At 43.3% G+C, this 25,334-nt stretch overlaps 1 protein-coding gene across 2 annotated transcripts in view; it reads left to right on the top strand.

Annotated features, from left to right (window-relative positions):
- The window catches only part of L3MBTL3 (L3MBTL histone methyl-lysine binding protein 3), a 56,946-nt gene that overhangs the window by 5,606 nt on the left and 26,006 nt on the right, over positions 1–25,334 (top strand). The window contains exons 2-11 of one of the 2 annotated variants that reach the window (XM_075264522.1): positions 2,664–2,765; positions 2,897–3,023; positions 3,111–3,168; positions 11,412–11,583; positions 13,390–13,444; positions 15,656–15,744; positions 16,371–16,475; positions 18,842–18,977; positions 24,909–25,000; positions 25,149–25,300. In XM_075264522.1, the coding sequence (XP_075120623.1) occupies positions 2,676–2,765; positions 2,897–3,023; positions 3,111–3,168; positions 11,412–11,583; positions 13,390–13,444; positions 15,656–15,744; positions 16,371–16,475; positions 18,842–18,977; positions 24,909–25,000; positions 25,149–25,300 (1,076 nt within the window). In that variant the 5' untranslated portion in view covers positions 2,664–2,675. Of the gene's footprint in view, positions 1–2,663; positions 2,781–2,896; positions 3,024–3,110; positions 3,169–11,411; positions 11,584–13,389; positions 13,445–15,655; positions 15,745–16,370; positions 16,476–18,841; positions 18,978–24,908; positions 25,001–25,148; positions 25,301–25,334 lie in introns of both variants that reach the window. The other variant, XM_075264521.1, reaches the window with a different exon arrangement.

Raw genomic sequence — 25,334 nt, 5'->3', positions numbered from 1 at the left:
CACTGATGCCAGTCTCCCAGCTGGGGAGTGGTTTTCGGTGCATTGATCACTTGGAGCCTGTGGTCCAAGGTTGAGACCTCCCTCCAGATTAGCCTATTGGAACTGAGGGCCATTTTCTCAGACTTGGCTCACTGGTCCTCTCCTCTAAGGGCGTCCGGTCAGAGTCAAGACCAACAATTTCTCCATGGATGGCTACTTAATCTTTCTTGTGGGGGTGGTGGGCACTAGGAACTATGCAAGTATCCTCCTGCTCTTTTCTTTGGGTGGACTGTTATCTTCTAGCACTGTGGTCCACATTCCAGGCATGGACTATCGGATGAAAACTCAACTCTGACTTCTCCAGAAGATCTTTCTCCAGTTGTTACTGCTGGTGGGGCACATCGGATGTCAGCATCTTCGCCTAAACTCCCCCTGCTACATAGTCAGGTCGCAGGACCTTCAGGCCACTGGCGTTGCTGCTCTCGTGATTCCCTGGTTGGACTTTCACCTTCTGTACCTTTTCCCTCCTCTTCTTATTTTCTCTTGGGTTCGTTGACACTCTGGTAGGAGTCTCCAGCCATCCTGGTGGCTACAGATTGGCCCCGATGGGTCTGGTACGCATATTTCATGTTCCTGCTGGCGGACACTCCTCTTCCTCTGCAAATCGATCTCTCTGCCTTAAGGTCCGCTGTTCCCCCCACCTTAACAGCCTTTAACAATATGGCTTTTGAAATGGAGGTCCTGCGACATCATGGTTTTTCAGAGTCTGTCATCCAGACCATGCTCAAGGCTCAAAATCCTCAGTCTGCAAGGATCTATCATCGCACGTGGGAGGCTTATGTACAGTCTTGTGAAAGTCATCACTTTCATCTGCTCTCCCTTTTTTTTTTTTTTTTTCTCCACACCATACATGTATAACACAGTGTTATGCAGTTAATAGGGGCAACAGCAATATGGCTGCATTTCCTACTGAAAAAATGGCCACCAGTAATACCAGTATTTTACTCTGCACTGTTAAATCTGCAACAAACTCCAGGTCGATTATTGGTGGTGGGTTTGTTTTTTTTCTTTGTAAATTCAAGTTTTCATAACTATGTCATACAATAATATTACATGTGCAGAGTATAAAGTGAAAAACAAGTGTGCAGAATGGGACTTATCAGACACAGTAAGGGCTCGTTCACATCTGCGCCCGTACTCTGTTCTGCAGGTTTCCTGCACAAAACAGGGGCAGGAGATGGAAACCTGCCGGCATGTTTCAATCCCATTTATTTGAATGGGCTTGAAAAGTGTCCGGCCGTGTGCGCCGGTGAGCGTTTTATGTGCTCCGTGGTGAAACCGTTTTTTTTTTAACCGGACACAGAGTCAGACATGCAGTACTCTGTGTCCGGTTTAAAATAAACGGTTTCGCCGCAAAGCACATAAAACGCTCACGGCCAGACTCTGCATGACAGGAAACCTGAGAACAGAGACCAGACGCTGGTGTGAACCCAGCGTAACAGCATTTTGACAAAACGTCATTACACTTAACTTCCAACACAACTATTGAAGTGTAGGTAGTAGCAATAAAGGCTGAGGATGAATGTCTGTACTATTAAAATTATTGTTGAGAGATGGGTGGAGGTGTGGGAGATCAGTGGTGTTTTTTAGAGATGAGCGAGTACTGTTCGGATCAGCCGATCAGAACAGCACGCTCCATAGAAATGAATGGATGCACCTGGTACTTCCGCTTTGATGGCGGTCGGCCGCTTAACCCCCTGCGTGCCGGCTACGTCCATTCATTTCTATGCGAGCGTGCTGTTCGGATCGGCTGATCCAAACAGTACTCGCTCATCTCTAGTGTTTTTGTGTCAATGGACTTGTGAAGGAGAAATCATATATGATAGATTTGATGCAACGGAAGGAGAGTTCCTCTCATCTCAATAGGATTGTTTCTGTGGCATGTCCATGGATTTCTGCAAACATAAGGTTAGCTTCATTTTTTTCATCTGAAAAATACAGTCTATGTATAGGCTGTATTTTCCAAACTGCACTCTGTCTGTAACCCTGGGCTCACAGTATCATAGATAACTATATTAAACGGTGAGTCTGGATCTCTGGACAGATTGTAGTCTGGGAAATACAGTTCATTTAACAACCAAAGGAAACATGAGACAAATGCAAAAATATATATAAAAAGTATGAAAAATATTTATTGATAACCAAATAGTTAAACAAAATCACAGGGAGACATACAAAAATAACTCACTAAAAATAGTGAGCAGACACATAAATCAACCCACTCAGCAAAGCGCAGTGCAGCTTTTAGTCATAGGTATATACAAAGTATGTGCATATATAACACTCCACCCAGGGAATCTAGAAGCTAGACAACTAGCCAGATAAATAGCAATATCATAGATCAAAAATTACATACCCAGAGACATGATAAAATAGTGAGCAACAGAGTCCACTGCACAGCGCCAATGAGAGTAAACTGCTGAACGCCTGACGCGCGTTTCACCTAGGATGGCTTCATCAGGAGACAAAGACTTAAACTGTATTTTCTGGATGCAAAAAGCCAAAGTGTGGCTGGCCTTATTCAGATGAAAGGGACAGTTCCAGGAATTTCTGCCACAATCCTGTTGTAAATTGTACCCTGACATGCTATAGTTTCTATAACAATTTTTTTTTTCTACCTTCAGCTGGTAAAGGAGATGTCTCAGGCATCTACTTCAGACTTTGACCTGATGAATGCTCTGGACTGGAGCAACGGCATTGCTACCCTTCCTGGAAGTCAAATACGGGTCAGGAGACCTTTGGTGAATCTTCTGTCTAATAAACCATCTATCAAATATTCCATTCTTTCATTCATCCATCACTACTTCTAATGCATTTGGTAACATTCTTGTTTCTCATAATTGGTTTATGATTCTAGTTCCGGCTTAGTGAGTTTGGTACTCTGGAAATTATTACGGATTCTGACAAAACTTCAGACACTTCCTGCAGTATTAAGAATACAGAGAAATCTTTGCAGAGATCTACTGGTGGAATTCCTGAACAAGGTATAGGATGGTCATGTTCTTTTGTGACATTAGCTGTATATACAATTTATAACAAATATTTCACTTTTTCTTTTTTAAATTTCCCAGAAATAAAAAAAGAAGAAAAAGGTGATAATATGGAGAAAAAGGAGACAATAGAGGAGGAGTAAGTTTGTAGATTTAGTTCTTCCAATGCTTGTGTTAGGAGTATTTTGTGTCGTGGGTATTGGTGCACACCTTCTGACTTGCTCGCACGCACTGTTGGTAGGCAGCTTGATTTCCTGGTTCATTAGTCTGTCCTCCCATTTGCACCTGGGAGGAGTGGTCTCTACTCTGTATATAAACCCATGCCTCCCATGGTTCTGTGCTGAGTGTCGCTTTTACAGAGCTAGGCCTTAGCAGGAGGAGTAGGTGGTTATCTTGGATAGAGGAAGTTCCGTGGTTGGTTTTTGGGAGGTTTTGGGTGAACAAGTTGGTTTGTGTGTTTTCCCTTCTGTGTTCACCAATCCTCCCTCCGTGTATAATTGACTGTGTGAGTGAATTGCCTTATCCTTTGATTTCTACTCAGTTTCCCTGTGTTTGTTTCCTAGTGTACGGTTCCTTCCCATATTGGTTTGGGGAATTCCTTTCCTACATGTTTCCTGTGTGCTGCTTGTGTTGTTAGTCAGCGCACACCCTTGTCAGTCCCTGTCAGTAGCAGCTTCACTTGTTCGTTAGGGGTGACCCCCTTTAGTCTCCAGTCCCTAGAGATCTTATAGGGCATTCCTTCTCCCACTTCCCTCTAGGCCTACGGTGTCAGTGAGAGAGGAGCTGTCGGGGTCAGGTTTAGCCTGAGAACAGCCGACCTACACCCGTGAGGCAGGGACCGGGTTAGCTAGTGGGAGTAGTGCAGGGCGAGATTCCCCACTGCAATCCCTTAGCCCCGTTGCAGCTACCTGGACTGACATAACAGTACACTCAGCCGGTAAAAAAAAAAAAAAAAAAAAAAAAGGGTTCGTTTGCATTATGACGGACCTGAAACAGTTGTACCAGGCGGTGCAGCAGATCTCCACTGAGATGGAGGGGATCAAGCTACGAATGGATGCCATCCAAGCTTCTGGCGTATCTCAAGTACAGCAGTTGGCTCAACACACAGCCTCTCAGGTGGAGGGCATACAGAGGCAGGTGAGTAGCGCCCCTGTGGGTCGGCCTCTGGAGCCAAAAGTCAGCTTACCTGAACCCTTCCGAGGTAAGAGGTCAGATTTTTTCCGATTTCAAAAGGACTGTCTTTTGTATTTCCGGCTACGGCCGTTTTCCTCCGGTTCTGAGGTACAGAGAGTTGGGATTATTATTACTTTATTGAGAGATGATCCCCTCATCTGGGCACATTCGTTACCAGCCGACTCAGCTTGCTTACTAACTGTAGAGGCGTTTTTCTCCACAATGGGGTTACTGTATGACGACCCAGACAGGGTACGCACGGCTGAGTATAACCTACGACGTGTGGTGCAAGGGGATCACGCTATAGAGAAATATTGCACAGAGTTTCGTAGGTGGGCAGCAGAAGTACACTGGAATGACCCCGCTCTACTTAGTCAGTTTGAGACAGGGCTCTCGGACCAGGTTAAAGATCATCTAGTTTCTCACCCTGTTCCTGGAGATCTAGATGAGGCCATGCAGCTGGCAATTAGAGTTGGACGGCGCCTCCGGGAGCGTGGAGACAAGAGTCCTGGGGGGGTTAGCCCTCCTCAATTCTCTGTTTTTGGAGAGGACCCGGGGGACCAACCCATGCAGATTGGGGCCACTGTGCGAAGTGCTAGACCCAAGAGTGAAGGGTCCCGCACAGTACGCTGTTTTGTGTGTGGAGGAATGGGACATTTAGCAAGGGTATGCCCCTCCAGAGAATGGTTCGCCAAGGAGGGTAATAACCCCAGGTCTATTGAGAGTAAGGGGAGAAAACCTACTAAGGAGGGAGGTGTGCATATTTCCTGTACTCAGACTGCCGGGTTGACCCTTGATGGATGGGTAAATGGGCAGAAGTGCCGGATTTTGGTTGATTGTGGTTCGGCAGTCAACCTTATTGACTCAGAGTTTTGCGAGCAACTAAGGGTGAGTCCTTTGGTCTTGAAGTCTCAGATACCGGTGTGGGCTATTGATAAGACCCCTCTACAGCAATCTGTCATCTCCAAACAGGTGGAGGGTCTGGAGTTTATTGTGGGTGGCCACAGGGAAGAGATTGACTTGTTCTTGTTGTCTAAATTACCAGCACAAGTAGTGTTGGGGTGGCCCTGGCTGAAGCAGCATAACCCTATTATCAACTGGGAGACCGAGTCAGTAGTTTCTTGGGGGCAGGGGTGTAATGGTCGATGTCTGCCCATATCCGTGATGTCTTTGTCTATAGATAATTTGCCTCAAGAAATATGTGAGTTCAGGGAGGTCTTTGAGGAAAGGGCAGCCAAGACATTACCACCACATCGCACCTATGATTGCTCGATTAAATTTATACCAAATGCTGTGCTACCCAAGACAAGGTTGTACAATCTCACTATTCCGGAGAGGGAGGCGCTCAAAGAGTATATTGAGGGGAGTCTAGAGGTGGGGCATATTCGCCCATCTAAGTCCCCAGTAGCAGTGGGGTTTTTCTTTGTTAAGAAGAAAGATGGAGGGTTGCGCCCTTGTTTGGATTTTAGGGAGATTAATAAAATCACGGTGCGGAATCCCTATCCCATCCCGTTGATCTCGGATCTTTTCAGCCAGATTACGGGAGCTCGCTGGTTTAGTAAAATAGATTTACGTGGGGCGTATAACTTGCTGAGAATCAAGAAGGGGGATGAGTGGAAAACAGCGTTTAACACACCCCTAGGACACTTTGAGAATCTGGTGATGCCTTTCGGTCTAACCAATGCGCCCGCGTTTTTTCAGAATTTTATTAATGATGTACTAAGTGCCGTCATAGGGAGGGGGGTTGTGGTCTATCTGGACGATATACTCATTTACACCCCGGATTTGGAGACTCATTGGGAGAGAGTGAGAGAGGTTTTAAATCTCCTGAGGGTTAACCAATTAAGTGCTAAGCTGGAGAAATGTGTGTTCGCGGTCAATAAATTATGTTTCCTTGGCTATATCCTATCGGACAAGGGGTTCGAGATGGATCCTGAGAAGGTCAGGGCAGTCTTGGAGTGGCCGCGACCTGAGAACCTAAAGGCGGTCCAACGGTTCTTGGGATTCTCCAACTATTATCGCCAGTTTATTAAGGGATTTTCTGAGGTTGTGAAACCCATCTCGGACTTGACTAAGAAGGGGGCTGACTGTGCTAAGTGGTCGCCAGAGGCGCTAGCCGCGTTTGAAGAATTGAAGAAGCGATTCTCCTCCGCTCCCATTTTGAGACAGCCGGATGAGAGGTTGGCCTTCCGAGTGGAGGTGGATGCCTCCTCGGTGGGGGTGGGTGCAGTACTTTCTCAGGAGTTCGAGGAGGGTACGCATCCCTGTGCCTTCTTTTCTAAGAAATTCTCTGCCTCTGAACGGAATTATGACATCGGAGATAGAGAACTACTGGCAATAAAACTAGCGTTCGAACATTGGCGTCATTTCCTGGAGGGGGCCAGAAGGCCAGTCCAGGTATTTACCGATCACAAGAATTTGGTTTATCTTGGGTCGGCGAAGAGATTAAATGCACGGCAGGCCAGATGGGCTCTATTTTTTGCGCGGTTCCATTTTACCGTGACTTATGTGCCGGGTTCAAAGAATGTTAAGGCTGATGCTTTATCCCGGTATATGTCGACTGAGGAGGAACGAGAGGCGCCGGCCACTATTCTTGGGGATGGAGTGGTGGTAGCAGTATTGGGCACGAAATTGGAGAAAGCCTTGATCGAAGCGCAACACGCTGCACCTTCCAAGATACCTAGAAACAAGCTGTTTGTCCCAACTACTCTCCGACAAAGTCTACTGAGGGAGTGTCACGAGTCGGTTCTTGCTGGTCACCCGGGGGTTTCAGAGACCATGAGATTGGTGTCTAGGAATTTTTGGTGGCCAGGGTGGAGTAAGGATGTCTTGCAGTTTGTTCAAAATTGTTCGGTCTGTGCAAGAGCCAAGGCGTCGCATACCCGTCCCCACGGTCTTCTACATCCGTTAGAACCTCCTAAGGCACCTTGGACTCATCTGTCTATGGATTTCATCACGGGCCTTCCAGTGTCTAAGGGTTTCACGGTCATTTGGGTAGTCGTTGACCGCTTCACGAAAATGTGCCATTTGATCCCGTTTTCCAGGCTGCCATGTGCCAAGACACTATCAGGGTCATTTATTAAAGAAATTGTAAGGTTGCATGGTCTTCCTGAGGAGATCGTTTCGGACAGGGGTCCGCAATTTGTGGCTAAATTCTGGCGGGCTTTTTGCAGCAGGTTGGGAGTTACACTGTCGTTTTCCTCCGGGTTTCACCCGGAGTCTAACGGGCAAACAGAGAGGAAGAATCAGGATGTGGAACAGTTTTTGAGGTGTTTTGTTCGAGAGAATCAGAATAATTGGGCTGACTTTCTTCCCCTGGCAGAATTTTCCTTAAACAACCATGATTCCAACGCCACAGGTACCACACCTTTTTTTTGCTCCGGTGGTAGACATCCTGTTTTCGGAGTATTTTCTTCCATTTCGTCCCCAGTTCCGGAGGAGGAGCTATTTTCTAAAAAGCTGCAAGGGGTATGGTCCCGTATCCGAGAGAATCTGGTGCGGGCGTCGCACCAGGCTAAGGTCCAGGCGGATAGGAAGAGAGGGGAGTTGCAGTTCTTCCCTGGTGAGATGGTTTGGTTGTCCACCAAGAATATCAGGTTGAAGGTTCCTAGCAAGAAGCTGAGTCCCAGGTTTGTGGGTCCTTTTAAGATCATCAAGATGGTAAATGAAGTGGCGGCGCAGCTGCAACTACCTAAAAGGTGGAAGATAAACCGGGTGTTTCATGTCTCCTTGTTAAAGAAGGCCAAGAAGGGAACGTCTCCAGTTAAAGTTCCACCAGTTTCTGAGTCCGGGGAGTATGAGATATCCCGAGTTCTGGATAGCAAATATGTTCGGGGGAAGCTACGGTATCTGGTGGCATGGAAGGGATACGGTCCTGAAGATAATTCTTGGGTTCTGGAGTCGGATATGTCAGCCCCCAGACTCGTGGAGAAATTCCACAAGGAGTTCCCGAAGAAGGATGCTCCTAGAGAATCCGGAGTCTTCTCCTTGAGGGGAGGATCCTGTTAGGAGTATTTTGTGTCGTGGGTATTGGTGCACACCTTCTGACTTGCTCGCACGCACTGTTGGTAGGCAGCTTGATTTCCTGGTTCATTAGTCTGTCCTCCCATTTGCACCTGGGAGGAGTGGTCTCTACTCTGTATATAAACCCATGCCTCCCATGGTTCTGTGCTGAGTGTCGCTTTTACAGAGCTAGGCCTTAGCAGGAGGAGTAGGTGGTTATCTTGGATAGAGGAAGTTCCGTGGTTGGTTTTTGGGAGGTTTTGGGTGAACAAGTTGGTTTGTGTGTTTTCCCTTCTGTGTTCACCAATCCTCCCTCCGTGTATAATTGACTGTGTGAGTGAATTGCCTTATCCTTTGATTTCTACTCAGTTTCCCTGTGTTTGTTTCCTAGTGTACGGTTCCTTCCCATATTGGTTTGGGGAATTCCTTTCCTACATGTTTCCTGTGTGCTGCTTGTGTTGTTAGTCAGCGCACACCCTTGTCAGTCCCTGTCAGTAGCAGCTTCACTTGTTCGTTAGGGGTGACCCCCTTTAGTCTCCAGTCCCTAGAGATCTTATAGGGCATTCCTTCTCCCACTTCCCTCTAGGCCTACGGTGTCAGTGAGAGAGGAGCTGTCGGGGTCAGGTTTAGCCTGAGAACAGCCGACCTACACCCGTGAGGCAGGGACCGGGTTAGCTAGTGGGAGTAGTGCAGGGCGAGATTCCCCACTGCAATCCCTTAGCCCCGTTGCAGCTACCTGGACTGACATAACAGCTTGAGCCTACAAACCTAATTGAGACTACATTTTATTCTGGATATTCATATTTAACCTCTGCCTTCAACAGCAAATTTGTTTTTTTTATTCCTCTTATAGCTCTTTTTTCTTATTTTAGTGCTATGTGAAGCTTGTACTTCCCTCCTTTCCCTAGAATACATATAAAAGTAGAAAATTTCTGTGTGAAACACATACACATTAGGTATCCCTGTGTCTGAAAGTGCCCGGTCTACTGAATATAGGGGACCTGCAGTGTTCCTGTTCCGTCAGGAAGGGGTTAATAGGAGCACAGCAGATACCCTATATTCAGCCAGGCTGAATTCCAAGTGCAGGGGAAAAAAAACCTCAGTCCTCAAGCTCAGGGAAGGGGCAGACAGACAACCAAAACACCCCCTCCCCTTCCCCAGCACCCAGCATCTACTGCACCCAAAAACTCTGACCATTTTAATTTTTGAAATTTTCCAGTAGCTGCTGCATTTTCCCCCCTCGGCTTATATTCGAGTCAATACGTTTTCCCAGGTTTTTGTGGAAAAAATTAGGGGATTCTGCTTATATTTGGGTCGTCTTATACTCGAGTATATATGGGTATGTCGACCTCAAAATGGTGCCATTAAACACTGACACTTGTCCCACAACAAAACATGCCCTCATACAGTTACTTAATTGAAAAAATAAAAAAAGATTTGTACTATGACAGTGACAAACACTGGAGAGATTGATCCTTGATCCAAATAGGAACAGGAGCACAAAGAGGTGAAGAGGCCCTACCTTGCACACTTCCCCAGTGTTTTCCTGTTTGTATTAGGAGCAGTTCATGAAGAAGTCTCAGATGTTTGGAGCTGCAACATTTTCCTTTTTTTTTTTAAATCCTCCTGAAAAAGGGGGAATTTTTTTCTTTGGCAAGATTCCTCCCTATCCCACCTATCTAGGTGAATAGCAGATTACCTCTGTTTCAATGCACTCCAGGGGGGTTACATGTGGCAGGGGTCTGGAGTTCCTTCTGGAGGTCCCTCCTGGCTCCTCCTGTTCTCTCCCTTTCCTGGCATATGTGGAGAGCCAGTTTTCTGGTTCTTATGATTTAAAAAATACTTGGGTAACAAGCTACAGACTAAATGGGTTTAAGGCAATATATTATTCCGCAAATTTTTTTTTTCGGTACACACTATGTACAAGAAGTTTTATAAAGCAACAATTGCAGTAAAACATTTTTCTTCAAATTGGTCAGGAAATGGTCAGAAATCTCATAAGTTTAAATACAGAAGCAGCATTAGGTGTTTTACTTTCTTTTAAAATCAATACAGATTTTCACTGTTGTCTAAGGGCTCGTTCACACGGGCACAGAGGGGACGGATTATGGCGGCGGAATCCACGTCATAATCCGCCCCTCAAAATGGTGGGCAATGTAGACTGCTAGCGTTCTGTTTTCCGCTAGCGGCATGTATCAGACACAGCGTCCGCCTCGCAGCAGCACCTTCCGCGCTAGGCCCATTCATTTGGGCCTAATCCAGAGCGGAAAGCCGTGACAGGATGCTGTTGCAGTGCATAGCATCCCATCACGGCTTTCCGCTCTGGATTAGGCCCAAATGAATGGGCCCAGCCCAGAGGGTGCTGCCGTGACGGAATATGCACACGCAGATTTGCGTGTGAACTAAGCCTTAGATTTTTCAAGCCCATTGCCTGCTTTTAGACACTGTAAGTGACCGCAGATGTGGTGACCATTATATCTCCCATAGTGATTGTAAGGGTGCATTCAGACTACGTAACGCCGGGCGTGTATGAGAGCCGTACACGCCGGCATTACGGCAGACTGCCGAACACTTCCCATTCACTTCAATGGGAGCGCTCGTAACAGCGGCGTTTACGAGCGCTCCCATTGAAGTGAATGGGAAGTGTTCGGCAGTCTGCCGTAATGCCGGCGTGTACGGCTCTCATACACGCCCGGCGTTACGTAGTCTGAATGCACCCTTAGTTAGTTTTTCAACTCTTGAATAGTAAATCTGATCTTGATAGTTGTTGTGGTTCACCCCCTCCTGTCCTATCATTTGTATAAGCATGACACAGATGTGATCATGTTGCTTGTCATCCATCTATCCCATACAGATTTTTTTAGGCAGATATTTATTAAGAAATGAGTATGTGTCTTGTTTTTTCATTTTTATTATTATTCTACATAAAATCTCAACCTATACTAAATGGGGGGTTTTTCTTGTAGAAGCAAAGAAATGTTACCCATCGTGGACGCTTATGGCATATAGACATTTTTTTCATAAATGATCCTAATAGCTCTAGCGTCCAGTTCCTGTTCTTGTTAGAATTGACCATGCATGAAGGGGCACCCCATTAAAGCCTGTGGGAGATGCAGAATCCTACATTGATGTGCCATAAACGTCTTTGAGGGTAAAACCTTGGAAATTATACCCTTTTTCTATAATGTGATCTCTCATTTGCTTTAGTGAAAAAAAAGTGGGCTCCTCTTTAGAAGTGCAATCCACTACACCTACTCCAACCACGGGCCCTACAGTTCCAGTACCCAGCACAGAGAATGAGCGTCCACAGAGGTTACGAAAAAAGAGGAAACTACTAATGGATTCAGGGGATGAGGAAGATGCAGTTGAGGAGGATGAGGTATACAGCAGAATCCCTTCATGTCTTCCATAATGTCTTTAGTGCTGCTTAACTGTTCTGATGCGATTTTTAAAGGGATTTTCTTGTTTAGTTTCTGTAAAGCCACTGAAAGAAGTTCCAGTGCAACAATATTTTAAGTGGTTGTCTATTCATATTGATTCTGTTACTTTTAGTGGATAAAAATTAGTCCATGGTCATGTGATATACACAGGTGCACAGCTAGTTACCAGGCAGATATCTGATTACTGTGCTGTGACTGTAATGAGCTGTGCTCATCACATGACCATGGACTGATTTTTAATTTTTTTTTCCACTAGAAGTAGCAAAATGAATGACAGCAGAAATCGAGAAAACCGTGAAGAATGGGCACAAAAGTGCATTGAAAAATTATGCAACTTTTTAATAATACAAACAAATAACGTTTGTCTTTTCAATATTGGTCTAAAATTGGACAATCCCTCTTTTCAACATTCACTTTTTAGGAAATGTTTGCTTACAGTTTTCTAGAATTTTTTTTTTAACTCAACTCTTCTAATGCAATTGAATAATGCTAAGTAAACATTTGTGCTCATCTCATCAACACCAAAGACTACACCCCCCCCCTCCCTGAACGGAAATCTAATCCACATAAAAAAAGCAGGTACCTAAGTAAACCCGAGGACCCCGATAGACTATAATGGGGTCTGTATGGGTTCCGTTCGGTTTCTGCCTGAAAAGGGTGAAAAATGCAGCACTTTTCTCACCACATTTTTCATGCAGAGAGGTGAACCGAATCCCCGTACGCAGACCAGGCGCAGATGTGAACCGAGCCTAAGATGTAGAACTCTATTGACGTCTGACCTCTCATCTTTATATGAATAAGAATAGCTTATATTAACTAAACCTTTTTGAATCTTGTGCCTTATTAGTCTTTCAAAAGGGAGTCTGTCTCCAAAACAGAGCATATAAACCCAGCCTCACAGATATAGATACAGTAACGTAGAGCAAACCTACGCAAAATTAGGGAGAATATACACATGCCATGTAGAGGTCTTGGACAGATTTGAACCCAGGGTCCCAGTTCTGCAAGACAGCAGTGCTAAACAATGAGCCACCATCCTGAGTCTGACTGAAGTCTGTTCCTACTCTTCCCTAAACTGAAATGAATCAAATGTAGACCCTACAACATAAAGCACTTTCACTTTTGCATTAGAAACTTTATTTCCATATATAAAACATAGAAATTTATTTTTAGTGTCATTTGAAAAAGAAGATTCTCTTCTATTTCCAGAGTTATAACTGGTTGAAAACACAGTCAGGATTGTGTAGATTATGCAGCTGCATATAAATATCCTAATCCCAAATGTGTTTTCAACCGGTAAAAACTCTTGAAATCATATAGATAGCACTGCAGTCTTCGTGTCATATGAAAGAAGAGAACTCTGCCCCTAGTTTGTACGTTTCATAATGCTTGAGAGATAACTGTTTGTAGTGACCCTCCTCACCCTCCTGTACATCTTACACAGCCTGTACTCCATACACAGTAACATTCAGTGAGAGGCAGGAACAGCTCTTGGCACAGAAGCAAGGGAAAGAGTGTAAAAAATGCAGGATTTCACAGAAAGGAGACAAAATTTGTCAATAAAGTATATAACAAAATTTATTAATGACACAAATGCTGCCAGATAATCAGAAGTTGTCCGAAAGTTTAGTTATGCTTTCAGTGAATCATTGGACGTACGCCTTATTCCCTCAAAGCCTATACATAGTAACTACAAATGTTTCTGCTATTACTGTTTATAATTTATTTCTATTTTACTTTAACAGGATAGAATCAGAGGACACCAAAGGAGAGGAAAGTCTGCCAAGCAAGTAAAAGCAGGTAAATGGGCATGCGAAGTGCAAAGTGTATCTTTCTATTTCTTGTTCTGCTCTTATTCCTTTTTTTTTTTTTTTTTTCTATAAACTGGGTTTATTCATCACTTTCAAATAACAAAGTTAGGGCTCATTCACATCTGCACCCCGGTCTCTGTTTTGCAAGTTTCCGTTTCCTGCCCGAAACTGGACAGGAGTCGGAAACCTGCAGGCATTTTTCAAACCCATTCAAATGAGCGCCTGTGAGCATTTGTGCTGTCCGCGGCCAAACCGCTTTTTTTTAACCAGACACAAAGTCGGACATGCAGGACTTTGTATCCGGTTAAAAAAAAACGGTTTTGCCGTGGAGAGCACAAAACGCTCACTGGCTCTCACAGACGGACACAGTCTGCCAGTTTTCTGTCTTCTGTCGGCAGAAGACAGAAACCTGAAAACGGAAATCGGACGCTGGTGTGAACCCAGTGTCGGGGTTCATTTGGATCACGTTTTTTTACATCAGTTTAAAGGATACTAAAAAAACGGATACAAGAACGGATGTAAACAGATGACCATCTTTTTCCATAGACATCAATGTTTACAAACAACAAAAATCTGATCCATTGTTGTCAGTTTTTTTTTAAGGACACAAAAAGTTAGTATACCCTACTTTTGTGTCTGTCTAAAAAAAAACTGACAGCAACGGATAATTTCTTTGCTGTGTGTTTTTTTTTTTTTTTTTTGGTTTTTTTTTGGGGGGGGATTAACATTGATGTCAGAAATACAGCAACATTAGTTAGAAAAAAAAATGCATTAGTGTCTCGTGTTATTTAAGCTCTCTAATGCCAAAACCAAGTATCTGGTTGATCCTGTGAGAAAAGAGGAAGTCAGCCTCTTCATCTAGTGGGACATCAAAGAAATGTTAAAAGGAAGTGTTAAAAAAATTAAATAAAAATTGTTTATGCCCACATATACAACACTTTTTGTACCCTGAATAACCCACTTAACTGGCTTAAACTGGGCACTAAAATGGCATATTTTTTTAAAAATGCCACACTAGTCGTTTCCCCTTCCGGGTACAGTGCTCTGCATTAAAGCACCTTGCTGGTTACCCAGTCCCCACTCTCTGTCAGCTGGAATGCCAGTGATCCCACTCTTATGTGTGAGGTTCTCTGAAGGGGTGACTCCTCAGCACCTGATCACTCCCATCCCACCTCCCCCTACAGTCCCCCAGGGCATTCCAGGAACCCATTTCTCAGCTTTCCTCCTTTCTGGGGTTGCTTTCTGGCATTCTTCTGAGGTGGTCTTAATTTTAGAGGATAACCTCCAACTTTTCTGATCGTTGCTTTTCTGAGCAGCCTATTGATGGGGTGGGGGTGAATCCGGGACTGAAATGGGGCCAATTTTGGCGTCAGTGAGTAGACAAAGGGTCAGAATGTTCCCAAAGAAGTAGTCTGTTCTAGAGTGAGAGTTGTGGATGTGGAAGAAGAAGGTAAAGGAACTGTTGGTGGGATATTTGACCCGCCAAACGTCAAAAAGGGTGTTGGACCTGATAAGACTACAAGAACTCTGTGGCCAGCTGGGGCTGGGTAGTGCTCAAGATGGAGCCACTCAAAGACAATCTATCTGCAGTTTCGGAGAAAATCATATTGAAGTCTCCACCCAAAAGCCATACTGCTCAAGAGTAGGCCTGCAGACGACCAAGAGCCTTCTGAAGGAAGGGAACTTGGGCCATAGAGAAGGCCTTCCAAAATAACATGGCGACTGAGGGCCTAAAAAAATCTCTATGTAATATTGTGGGGAAGGTACCTCTGAAGTGTAGCTTGTAACCTAAATTCCTTATCAGTATGTCTTTGGGGTGTGGGCCAAAACCTATGCGAACACATGGAGAACATACAAATTCCTTGCAGATGTTGTCCTTGGTTGAATTTGAACCTAGAACTCCAGCGTTGCAATGCAGCAGTACTAACCACTTAGCCACTGTGCAAAGTAACTCATAGTCTCTTGTATTACTTAGCCTAACCTGTGTCCTAAGAAGGACAGAATGGAATGCATAGAAACAGGGATTCTAGGTGTCAGATGGAGCTTTAACATTATGCCATAGTTGCAGCTACATAAAATATGGAATTGGAAATATCGAAAGCTGTTCAGAAGCCTGTGTTTTTTATTCTTATAGTATGCCTCCCCATTTATATATTGATCATATGTTTAAAAGTATTAATTTTTGTTTTTGAAAAATAAGCATCTGCACAGAAGAAGAAGCTCTGGAACTGGGTTTCGTATCTGGAAGAAGAGAAGATGCCAGCTGCACCACTTAAGTTATTCAAAGAGGTATATTTTGTCAAGATCAGTTCACCTGTACCTATTGAAAACTTTTAAGTAAATGTATAGCAGTCCAAAAAAATGGCTAGCACTTTTTCTAGATTGACACTGGATCCTGGATAATGTCACTTTTACTTACCATTCCAAATAAAGATGTAATCTTTAATTTTGCCTGTATAGGGAAAATGTTAATGGGGGTTATTCTACTGCACTATTACATTAGTGATATAAACAACATGCCTTTGTTATTCTTATCAATTTTGAAGATTTGGAGAGAAAAAAAAACTCTTCCTCCAGCTACCCGGAGCATTTGATACTCAGGCCCCCCCACCTCTTACATGTGCCACCCCTTGCAGTGGGAGTTGGTCCTCCCACTGCTATGCCATTACCCTCCCTACCTAAGCGGCAAGATCAGTGCTCCAGGGAGCTGAAGTTCTGTGCCTAGTACACCAATAAAATAAAAGTTTTTGGGTTTTTTTCTCCAAATCTACAAAAGTTTCTCCTTGTAATGTGATCTGTATGCTTAGGGGAGATTCCCTTTCAATCTAATCTTAAATTACTGATGAACACAGTATTTTGCGTGTCATACTTTGTGTTTCAACTTTATTTTTTAACTATTTTTTTTATGCTTTCAGCATCAGTCTTTTCCACAGTCACGAAATAGCTTCAAAGTGGGATTAAAATTAGAAGGAATAGATCCAGAACATCCTTCCTTGTACTGTGTTTTGACTGTTGTAGAGGTGAGTGCCACTTAGTTCAGCTGCCAATTGTTGTGTTGTGTAGTGCAGTCATTTTATGAATGTTGCAAAGAAAGCAAAGAGTGCTTTCTCTGGCCCATTGCATGTATTATGTAGAATAGTATTCTTAAAAAATGCTACATTTGTGAGTATTCACTCCATTATAGTCCTAACTTGTCATGTGACCATTAATAAGACTCTTCAACTGACAACATATCTTATGTATGGACATGAAGTCATCTTCTATCAGTCTCAGTGTGAGTTTTATTGATGATTGAGCTGATGTCTGATTCAAATGAATTAAATTAACCTGCGGTACCAGATATTGCAACCCATACAAATAATCACTCACAAGGTAGACCTGGGTAGACCTTGAAGCAGGGTTGACGTCTGCACCCATTAATTATATTCTACGATATTGTATGTGTACATAGAAAATGGTCCAATAAACAGTGGGGTTATACAGTATGTAGGCTTAATAAATGGGCCATTAGACAGTGTTGGGCATAAGAGGGTTATTATACTGTGTAAGGGCTTAGTATGGGGTCCATTATACTGTACAGAGGTACTAGTGGTACATTATATAGGACATTTTACTGTATGTAACTGGAATATTAACAATGACCTTTCACCATCTCTACCAAGTCAGGTTCGTAGTATCTGTTAATAGGGGCCACTTCACTAATTCCAGTTCAGTTGGAATTTTTTCTCTAGGTCCCACCGTTCCTGAGTAACAAGATCAGTTAGTTTTGGTGTCTGATGCTCTAGTTCAGCTCTGTAATGGCAGAAGGGCACTGTCAGGGTCAGTTCACACGGAGTTAACGCGCTCGTATTCTGGCACGTATACACGTGTCATAATGTGAGCGCACAAAACAGATCACATTCATTTCAATGGGTCGTTATGGGCATATAACGCGCGTAATTTTGCGCACGTAATTTTTCAACCATTTGCCTTTTTTTGTTCCCACACAGTATAATGTATAACACTAGAGATGAGCGAACACTAGGACGCTCCCATAGAAATGAATGGAAGTGGCCGGCACGCAGACTTTGCCGGCAGCCGGTCGCTTAACCCCTGCGTGCTGGCTACGTCCATTCATTTCTGTGGGAGCGTGCTATTCGAAACGGCTGTTTCGAATAGTGTTCGCTCATCTCTATATAACACCTTTTTAATGGCCCTAATTTGGTGCCATTGTCCCCACACAGTATAATGTCCCTTTGTAGCCTCTACAGTATATTTTTCCCCCTCAATGTGGCCTCCACAGTATAATGTTCTCCTTAACATTGTCCCCATAGTATAACACCACCCTAATTGTGGCCTCCACAGTGTAATGTCCCCTGTAATATGGCCCCACAGTATAATTGCCCCTTGATATGGCTCTCACAGTATAAATCCCCCTCTTAATATGACCAGCACAATATGATGCTCCCCTTAATATGACACTCCTAGGATAATGTTCCCTTAATATGGTCCCCATGATATATATTGCTTGCTCTTGTGGCTCATTTTCCATAAAGCGCAAAAAAACCCCAAAAAACTAATACTCTCCTCCCAGGTTACACTGCAGTCCACTCTGGTCTTTGCTGCTGTCACCTCGGGAGCCGCAGGAAAGATGTAGCGAAGTCACTATATCACATATTCCTGCTTCCAAACAACCAGGAGCAAAAACAGAGGCCGAATGGAGCAGATGGCTCCCTGCTTCACCATTACACTTGGCTCACCTGTGTCCTCTGACTGAAAAATATGGAGCTGACTTCTTTTGATTTTAGTTGGTAAAATCTGCTTCAAAAACTGAATTATTTTTAAAATGAATATTGTTTTTACCCCCTTGAGAAACTTCAGATTTACTTCTGTGGGTCAGTATGATGATCCCAAATTTATATATTTTTTTTTAAGTCTTACTTAATTTTAAAACTTGTGTATTATGATTTCTTTTTAGACTTTTAGAGGAGAATTCTTTTATGATTGTGACTAATTGATGCTCCCTGTGATGATGCTGGTGCTGACCATTTTAAAGATGGTGGCTCCCATATGATCTAACTACTGTACTTAGATGTTGCGGTTGTAGTTGACCACATCATCTTTATGGATAAAGAGCCTTAATCTTTGCTGTCACTGTTCACAGATGTTAGTGGCAGGTTTCTGCTTTATAGCATAGCCAGCATTGGAAACTTGGGGTGGACTCATGTGTTGATATCACAGCATATTCTACCAGAACACAGCAGTTGCAAGAACATTCAGTTTTTACGAATGTTGCTGGATTGGTTATTTGTATTATGTGTTGTCAAGTGAAATAAGTTTGTTCCTCACAATTTCTGTTTTTGGCTTAGAAATCAGACATGTCAAAAATGTAAACCTTTGCTTACAGGTTCAAGGCTATCGAATTCGACTTCATTTTGATGGATATCCAGACTGTTATGATTTCTGGGTTAATGCTGATTCTTTGGATATACATCCTGTGGGATGGTGTGAAAAAAGTGGCCATAAACTCATGCCTCCAAAAGGTAACTGCAGCATTTTATGAATGAACAGGTTTTCTAGCCTGTAATGTTTTTGAATAAATTGTGGACATCTTTATTATGAAGTCTTGTTTTTCCTCTGGAGCCTTGACTTCATCTCTGGCCTTCTGATGCACACGGTGTTTTCTTCATAGAAAGATGGTGAAACACACAATGCCAGTCTGTTAGAGCCTGAGACACCTGTAGACTTGAATCAAAGGGGTTGTTTGGGATAAATGGAAAGCCTTGCACTAATGTAATCTCCCTCCTACTTTCTAAATAACATAAACCCTCTCCCCTGCCCAACTTCTAATTTACTCCCTTTTAAAAAAAAAAAAAAAAAGTATATTTACCCATACTCCTGGGGAAGTCACATTTGCTGATTATACGGTGATGTTCCGTTTCCCCGTTTACAGGAACAGAACGGCACTACTACTCCCCTTCCCTTCCCCTCCATCCAGTCTGACAATGCTTACCTTCCAGGCTTCTTCCTGCATGACAGCTCTATCTTTATTTCTGACTGTCGCCACTTCTCCCAGTACTGCTCTGCTGTTGGTAATCCACCTCTAGAGCTCAGCTCCCACGCCTGCGCAGTAGAGCTGGATCGTCGCTGCAGAGCACAGAACAGTGCTGGGACAAAAGTGCACACCAGCAGTCAGGAGAGGAGGGGGGGGTCGTTCCGCAGAAGGAAGACTGGAAGGAAGAAAGAGAGGAAAGTATATAATGGGGTAGGGGGTTAGGCTGGATAGGTAGGAAAGAGCTAGTAGTGGGTGGGATAGCTAGAGTGACTGGGAGGGAGAGAGGAAAGGGAGTGAGGTGAGAGGGGTTATTGTCAAAGTAAACAAATGCAGAAGATACCAGGAGCTCTCAGAGACTCTTAGAAATCCATCAAAACATGGCTAAAGCTATATGGGTGCACTTAATAATCCATTAATAGCACTAACACATCTTTTTTTTAAAAAACATATATAATATATATGTAGGGAAAACCCCTTTAATAGTGTGAATTCTTCTTTATACAGAAAGCACTGTACATCAGAGGAGCATAAAAGTGCTCAGTTCTCCAGAAGGGAGTGTTAGGCCCCGTTCACACAGGGCAAGAGGGGGCGGATTTTGGCACGGAATCCACGTCATAATCTGCCCCCTCACAATGGTGGTCTATGTAGACCGCTAGCCTTCTTTTTTCCGTTAGAGGCATGTTGCCGCTAGCGGAAAAAAGAAACAAGATGCCCTTTCTTCAGGTGGAATCCGCAGCTGCAGAGTCCGCCTCGCGGCAGCACGTTTCGGACTAGGCCCATTCATTTGTCGGAAGTCGCAGCAGAAGGATTTTGGCCATATTCTGATGCGGCTTCCCGTGTCAGAATCAGGACCAAAATCCGCCATCTGCGCCCCGTGTGATTGGGGCCATAAAGGTATTCAATAACGTAACTGTACACACAGGCTCACTTGAAAACCAGGGGTAGGATACTCCCTGTTTGTTTTAATTTAAAAATGTTGTGATTGCATCTGACCATGGCACTTGAGGGGTTAAGTGCCTGAGATCAGAGATGACTTTGATTGCAGGCAGTGTCACCAGGTCTCTGCTCTGTAAAACAGCAGAGTCCCTGCAGCTATGACGCTTGATCAGCTTCTTAGGAAGCCCCATGTTTAAATGCAATTCGGACATCCACTGTACATATACACATATACTGCAGTTGCTGCCAACTGCAAGGAAAAGTTTCATTCATATTAACACACAAGATTTATTTATTTTTTTTTTAAATTTAAATCGTAAAATTGAATCCAGAGGCAGTTATTGCAGTCTCTATGTGTACCTGAAATCGTAAAATGGATATTCATACAGAGGTTCTCAAAGGTATAAAAACTTGGCATGCCTCATCAAACAAAATTTTTTAAAAAATCCATATGTCCCTCAAAATAGCATGCAAAAAATAAGCAAAATAAGCTTTTATTCTCCTTAATTTCTGAGCCCTGTCTTGTTCCCATACAGCAGTTTATAATCCTACTAATATTATAAATGTGAAAGTTTGTGTGTTTGGATGTTTGTGAGTTTGGATGTTTGTTCCTCAATCACGCTAAAATGCCTGGACGCATTTGCGTGCAATTTTCCACAAACATAGTTTTCCCTCAGGATTGAGTCACAGGCTACTTTTGGTGCCACTAAACAACATGGCTTCCTAGCAGGAGACTCACAAAAGCAGGACTCCTAGCCCCAGCTATAGACTCACACACACTACATGGCATTTCCTGCCTCAACCTGCCTGCACACTCCTTACTGTCTCCTCAGGAGTAGCCCTCACTCTACTCATTCACATTTACATATAGCTTTCCACTATATAACACATCACATTGTCTGTATCACTACATACACAATACAACACATCACATTGTAATTACATGTATCTCCTATCACTGCTATATACAGTACCTGATACATATATACTCCTGTATACAGGCTGTATATACTATATAATTACATGTATCTCCTATCACTGCTATATACAGTGCCTGATACATATATACTTCTGTACACAGGCTGTACATACTATATATTACATGTATTACCTATCACTGCTATATACAGTACCTGATACATATATACTCCTGTACACAGGCTGTATATACTATATATTACATGTATCTCCTATCACTGCTATATACAGTACCTGATACATATATACTCCTGTACACAGGCTGTATATACTATATATTACATGTATCTCCTATCACTGCTATATACAGTACCTGATACATATATACTCCTGTACACAGGCTGTATATACTATATATTACATGTATCTCCTATCACTGCTATATACAGTACCTGATACATATATACTCCTGTACACAGGCTGTATATACTATATATTACATGTATCTCCTATCACTGCTATATACAGTGCCTGATACATATATACTTCTGTACACAGGCTGTACATACTATATATTACATGTATTACCTATCACTGCTATATACAGTACCTGATACATATATACTCCTGTACACAGGCTGTATATACTATATATTACATGTATCTCCTATCACTGCTATATACAGTACCTGATACATATATACTCCTGTACACAGGCTGTATATACTATATATTACATGTATCTCCTATCACTGCTATATACAGTACCTGATACATATATACTCCTGTACACAGGCTGTATAACACATCACATTGTCTGTATTACTACATACACAATATAACACATCAAATCACATTTGCCAGCCCACCAAACTTTTTAAAGCACTTTTACAGTTTCACACGTCTGTGTCCGCCCAATTCTCAAATCACCGCAGACGAAGTCGCGGGTAAAAGCTAGTTGTATATAAGGACCAACTCCCTCCTTCAAAAAAAGTGCATAAAAATGATTGGGTTTCTTTTTTGCTATATTACTCCATATGAAAGGGAACAACTTGAGGCTAAAGGAATTCTTTGAAGAAAATGTAATTCTTCATTTTCATGATAAGGTATTAAAGGGGCTCTATCATTGGGAAAAGTCATTTTTAACTAATCACATCCTTGAATAGCCTTTAGAAATGCTATTCCACTCCTTTAATAAGGAAAATCTTGCAAACTTATACAGATGTGACCATCCCAGGGACATGTTCTGATAATCCGGTGACGTCCCATTTCACTGCTTCCGAAATGGAACATCACCAGTACTCTCCCACCCCAAACCCCATCAATACATAACAGCCTTCCTGTCCGGGAACTGCTCTTCCCCTCTTCCTCTCCTCAAGCATTTGTGCAGTCAGGAGTTTGCTGCGAGACATGCGCAGTAGAGATGGCACTTCATCTCTACTGCGCAGGCCTCATAGGTACTTCTGATCTGTGCACAGCAACTCCAGCCTGCATATAGTGAAGGAGAAAGGAGGAGCTGTCTCCCAGAGCTGAACATAGGTAAGTATGATGGGGGGGGGGGCTGAGTGGACGCTAGTAGTGGGTGGGATAGCTTAGCTAAGAAGACAGGAAGTGTAACGGAGTGGTTAAATAACATGGGGCCCGGCCTAAGGACATTCTGTATCAGTTGCTGAAGTCTCTTCACTGCTTACAAGCACATCACCATACATTGTATAATGACTGTACTTGACATTACAGCTCAGCCCCATTTTTTTTTTTTATGGAAATGAGCTACAGCTGGTCCATGTGACCAATGAACATAATGTCACTGACTTGAAAGTGGAGCTCACGCAAGTGCTGAAATCTCTTTGAGCAGCTGTTCAGCAGGGCTCTGGGGTGTCGGACTTTGTCAATCTAGTATTGATGGCCTCTAGAGATGAGCGAACAGTGTTCTATCGAACACATGTTCGATCGGATATCAGGCTGTTCGAGATGTTCGATTCCATACGGACACCACGTGGCAAACTCCAAAAAAATTTGATTCCCCTCCCACCTTCCCTGGCGCTTTTTTTGCACCAATAACAGTACAGGGGAGGTGGGACAGGAACTACGACAACGGGGGCATTGAAAAAAAATCGGAAAAAGTCATTGGCTGCCGAAATCAGGTGACCTCCATTTTAGACGAATAGTGGATTTCAAATCCGGGTCATAGGAGACTGAACTTTGTGACTATGAGACAGGGATAGCTGTACAGGCAGGGATAGCTAGGGATAACCTTTATTTATGTGGGAATGTTATTAAAAATAACTTTTTGGGGCTCTATCGGGTGTGTAATTGTGTTTTTTGTGAGATAAACTTTTTCCCATAGGAATGCATTGAGCAGCGTTCATTGGCCGAATAAGATACAGAAGACGTGCAGAGACTCAGCAGTGTTGAGCCAGTTCTGCTCAACTACACCGTGTGCCGGTCAGCACTGCTGTGCGAGCTCGGCACACACTCAGCTCTGCATCACCACTGGCATTGGCCAGCGTTGATTGGCCAGTATACAGAATCAGTATACAGAATCAGCAGAGCTGAGTGTGTGCCGAGCTCGCACAGCAGAGCCGACCGGCACACGGTGTAGTTGAGCAGAACTGGCTCAAAACAGCAGAGGTGAGTGTGTGCACTCGCTCAGCTCGGCTGCATCACCGCATACCCATAGGAATGCATTGGCCAGTCTCCAGCCAATCAGCACTGGCTCTGCCTGAGGAGGCGGAGTCTAAGGTCTGACCTGAATGGAGACTGGTGTGGAGCGATCTTAGACTCCGCCTCCTCCAGCAGAGCCAGTGCTGATTGGCCGAATTCTGAAGACTGGCCAATCAACGCTGGCAATGCATTCCTATGGGAAAAAGTTAGCTTGCGAAAATCGCAAGCTGACAGGGATTTCCATGAAATAAAGTGACTTTTATGCCCCCAGACATGCTTCCCCTGCTGTCCCAGTGTCATTTCAGGGTGTTGGTATCATTTCCTGGGGTGTCATAGTGGACTTGGTGACCCTCTTGAGACGGATTTGGGTTTCCCCCTTAACGAGTATATGTTCCCCATAGACTATAATGGGGTTCGAAACCCGTTCGAACAGTCGAACAGTGAGCGGCTGTTCGAATCGGATTTCGAACTTCGAACATTTGGGTGTTCGCTCATCTCTAATGGCCTCTCATAGTCTCATAATGTTAGCTGATACATCTGTTCATTTTCTGCATTTCTTTAATAGGCAGATAAAAGTCCTGGATTCTTTCCTTCTGCTAATACTGCCAGGCAGAAGAGTCACACTGCTTATTTGTTTAGTATAGTCATGTTGTGGAGCTGTGTAGATAATATCCATCCACTACCAGTAGGAAAATTGCAGGCCTCAGCCTTGCATGTAAAGTAAAGTTGTTGTAATCCCTATAATTGTCTAGAGAACCTTTAAACTCCATTATATTTATTTTATATGGAAAAGGGAGACTCTCTAGTCCTTAATATGTATTAATATTCTTTCATTTACCCCATTTCTTTATTAAATATATTTAATTTTTATTTACCCTGTATTTTTAAATTGTGTTTCTAGGTTACAAAGATGGAGAGTTTAGTTGGCCAACATATTTGAAACAGTGTAAAGCTCAGGCTGCTCCCAAAACATTCTTTAAAAGTTACAACACGGTAAGAAGGCAAAGTTGATGTAGTCCTTCTCTCCACCTTCATTGATATGTTCATTCACCCATTCATTCATCCATCCCACCATTCATTCATTCATTCTTTGTATCTGATTGTCTCGCTTGTATCATTTTATCTTTTCTTTTCTGTAAAGCCTGTTACTCCGTCTGGGTTTCGGGTTGGCATGAAATTGGAAGCTGTGGATCGAAAGAATCCTTCCTTGCTTTGTGTGGCTACCATTTCAGATATTGTGGAGAACAGATTTCTCATTCACTTTGACAACTGGGATCACAGTTATGATTACTGGTATTAAATATGTTCGTATTTATGTAAAATTATT

This window comes from Leptodactylus fuscus, chromosome 2 (genome assembly GCF_031893055.1).
Source record: "Leptodactylus fuscus isolate aLepFus1 chromosome 2, aLepFus1.hap2, whole genome shotgun sequence".
Taxonomy (NCBI): Eukaryota; Metazoa; Chordata; class Amphibia; order Anura; family Leptodactylidae; genus Leptodactylus; species Leptodactylus fuscus.
This window is presented reverse-complemented; position numbering and strand designations above follow the sequence as displayed.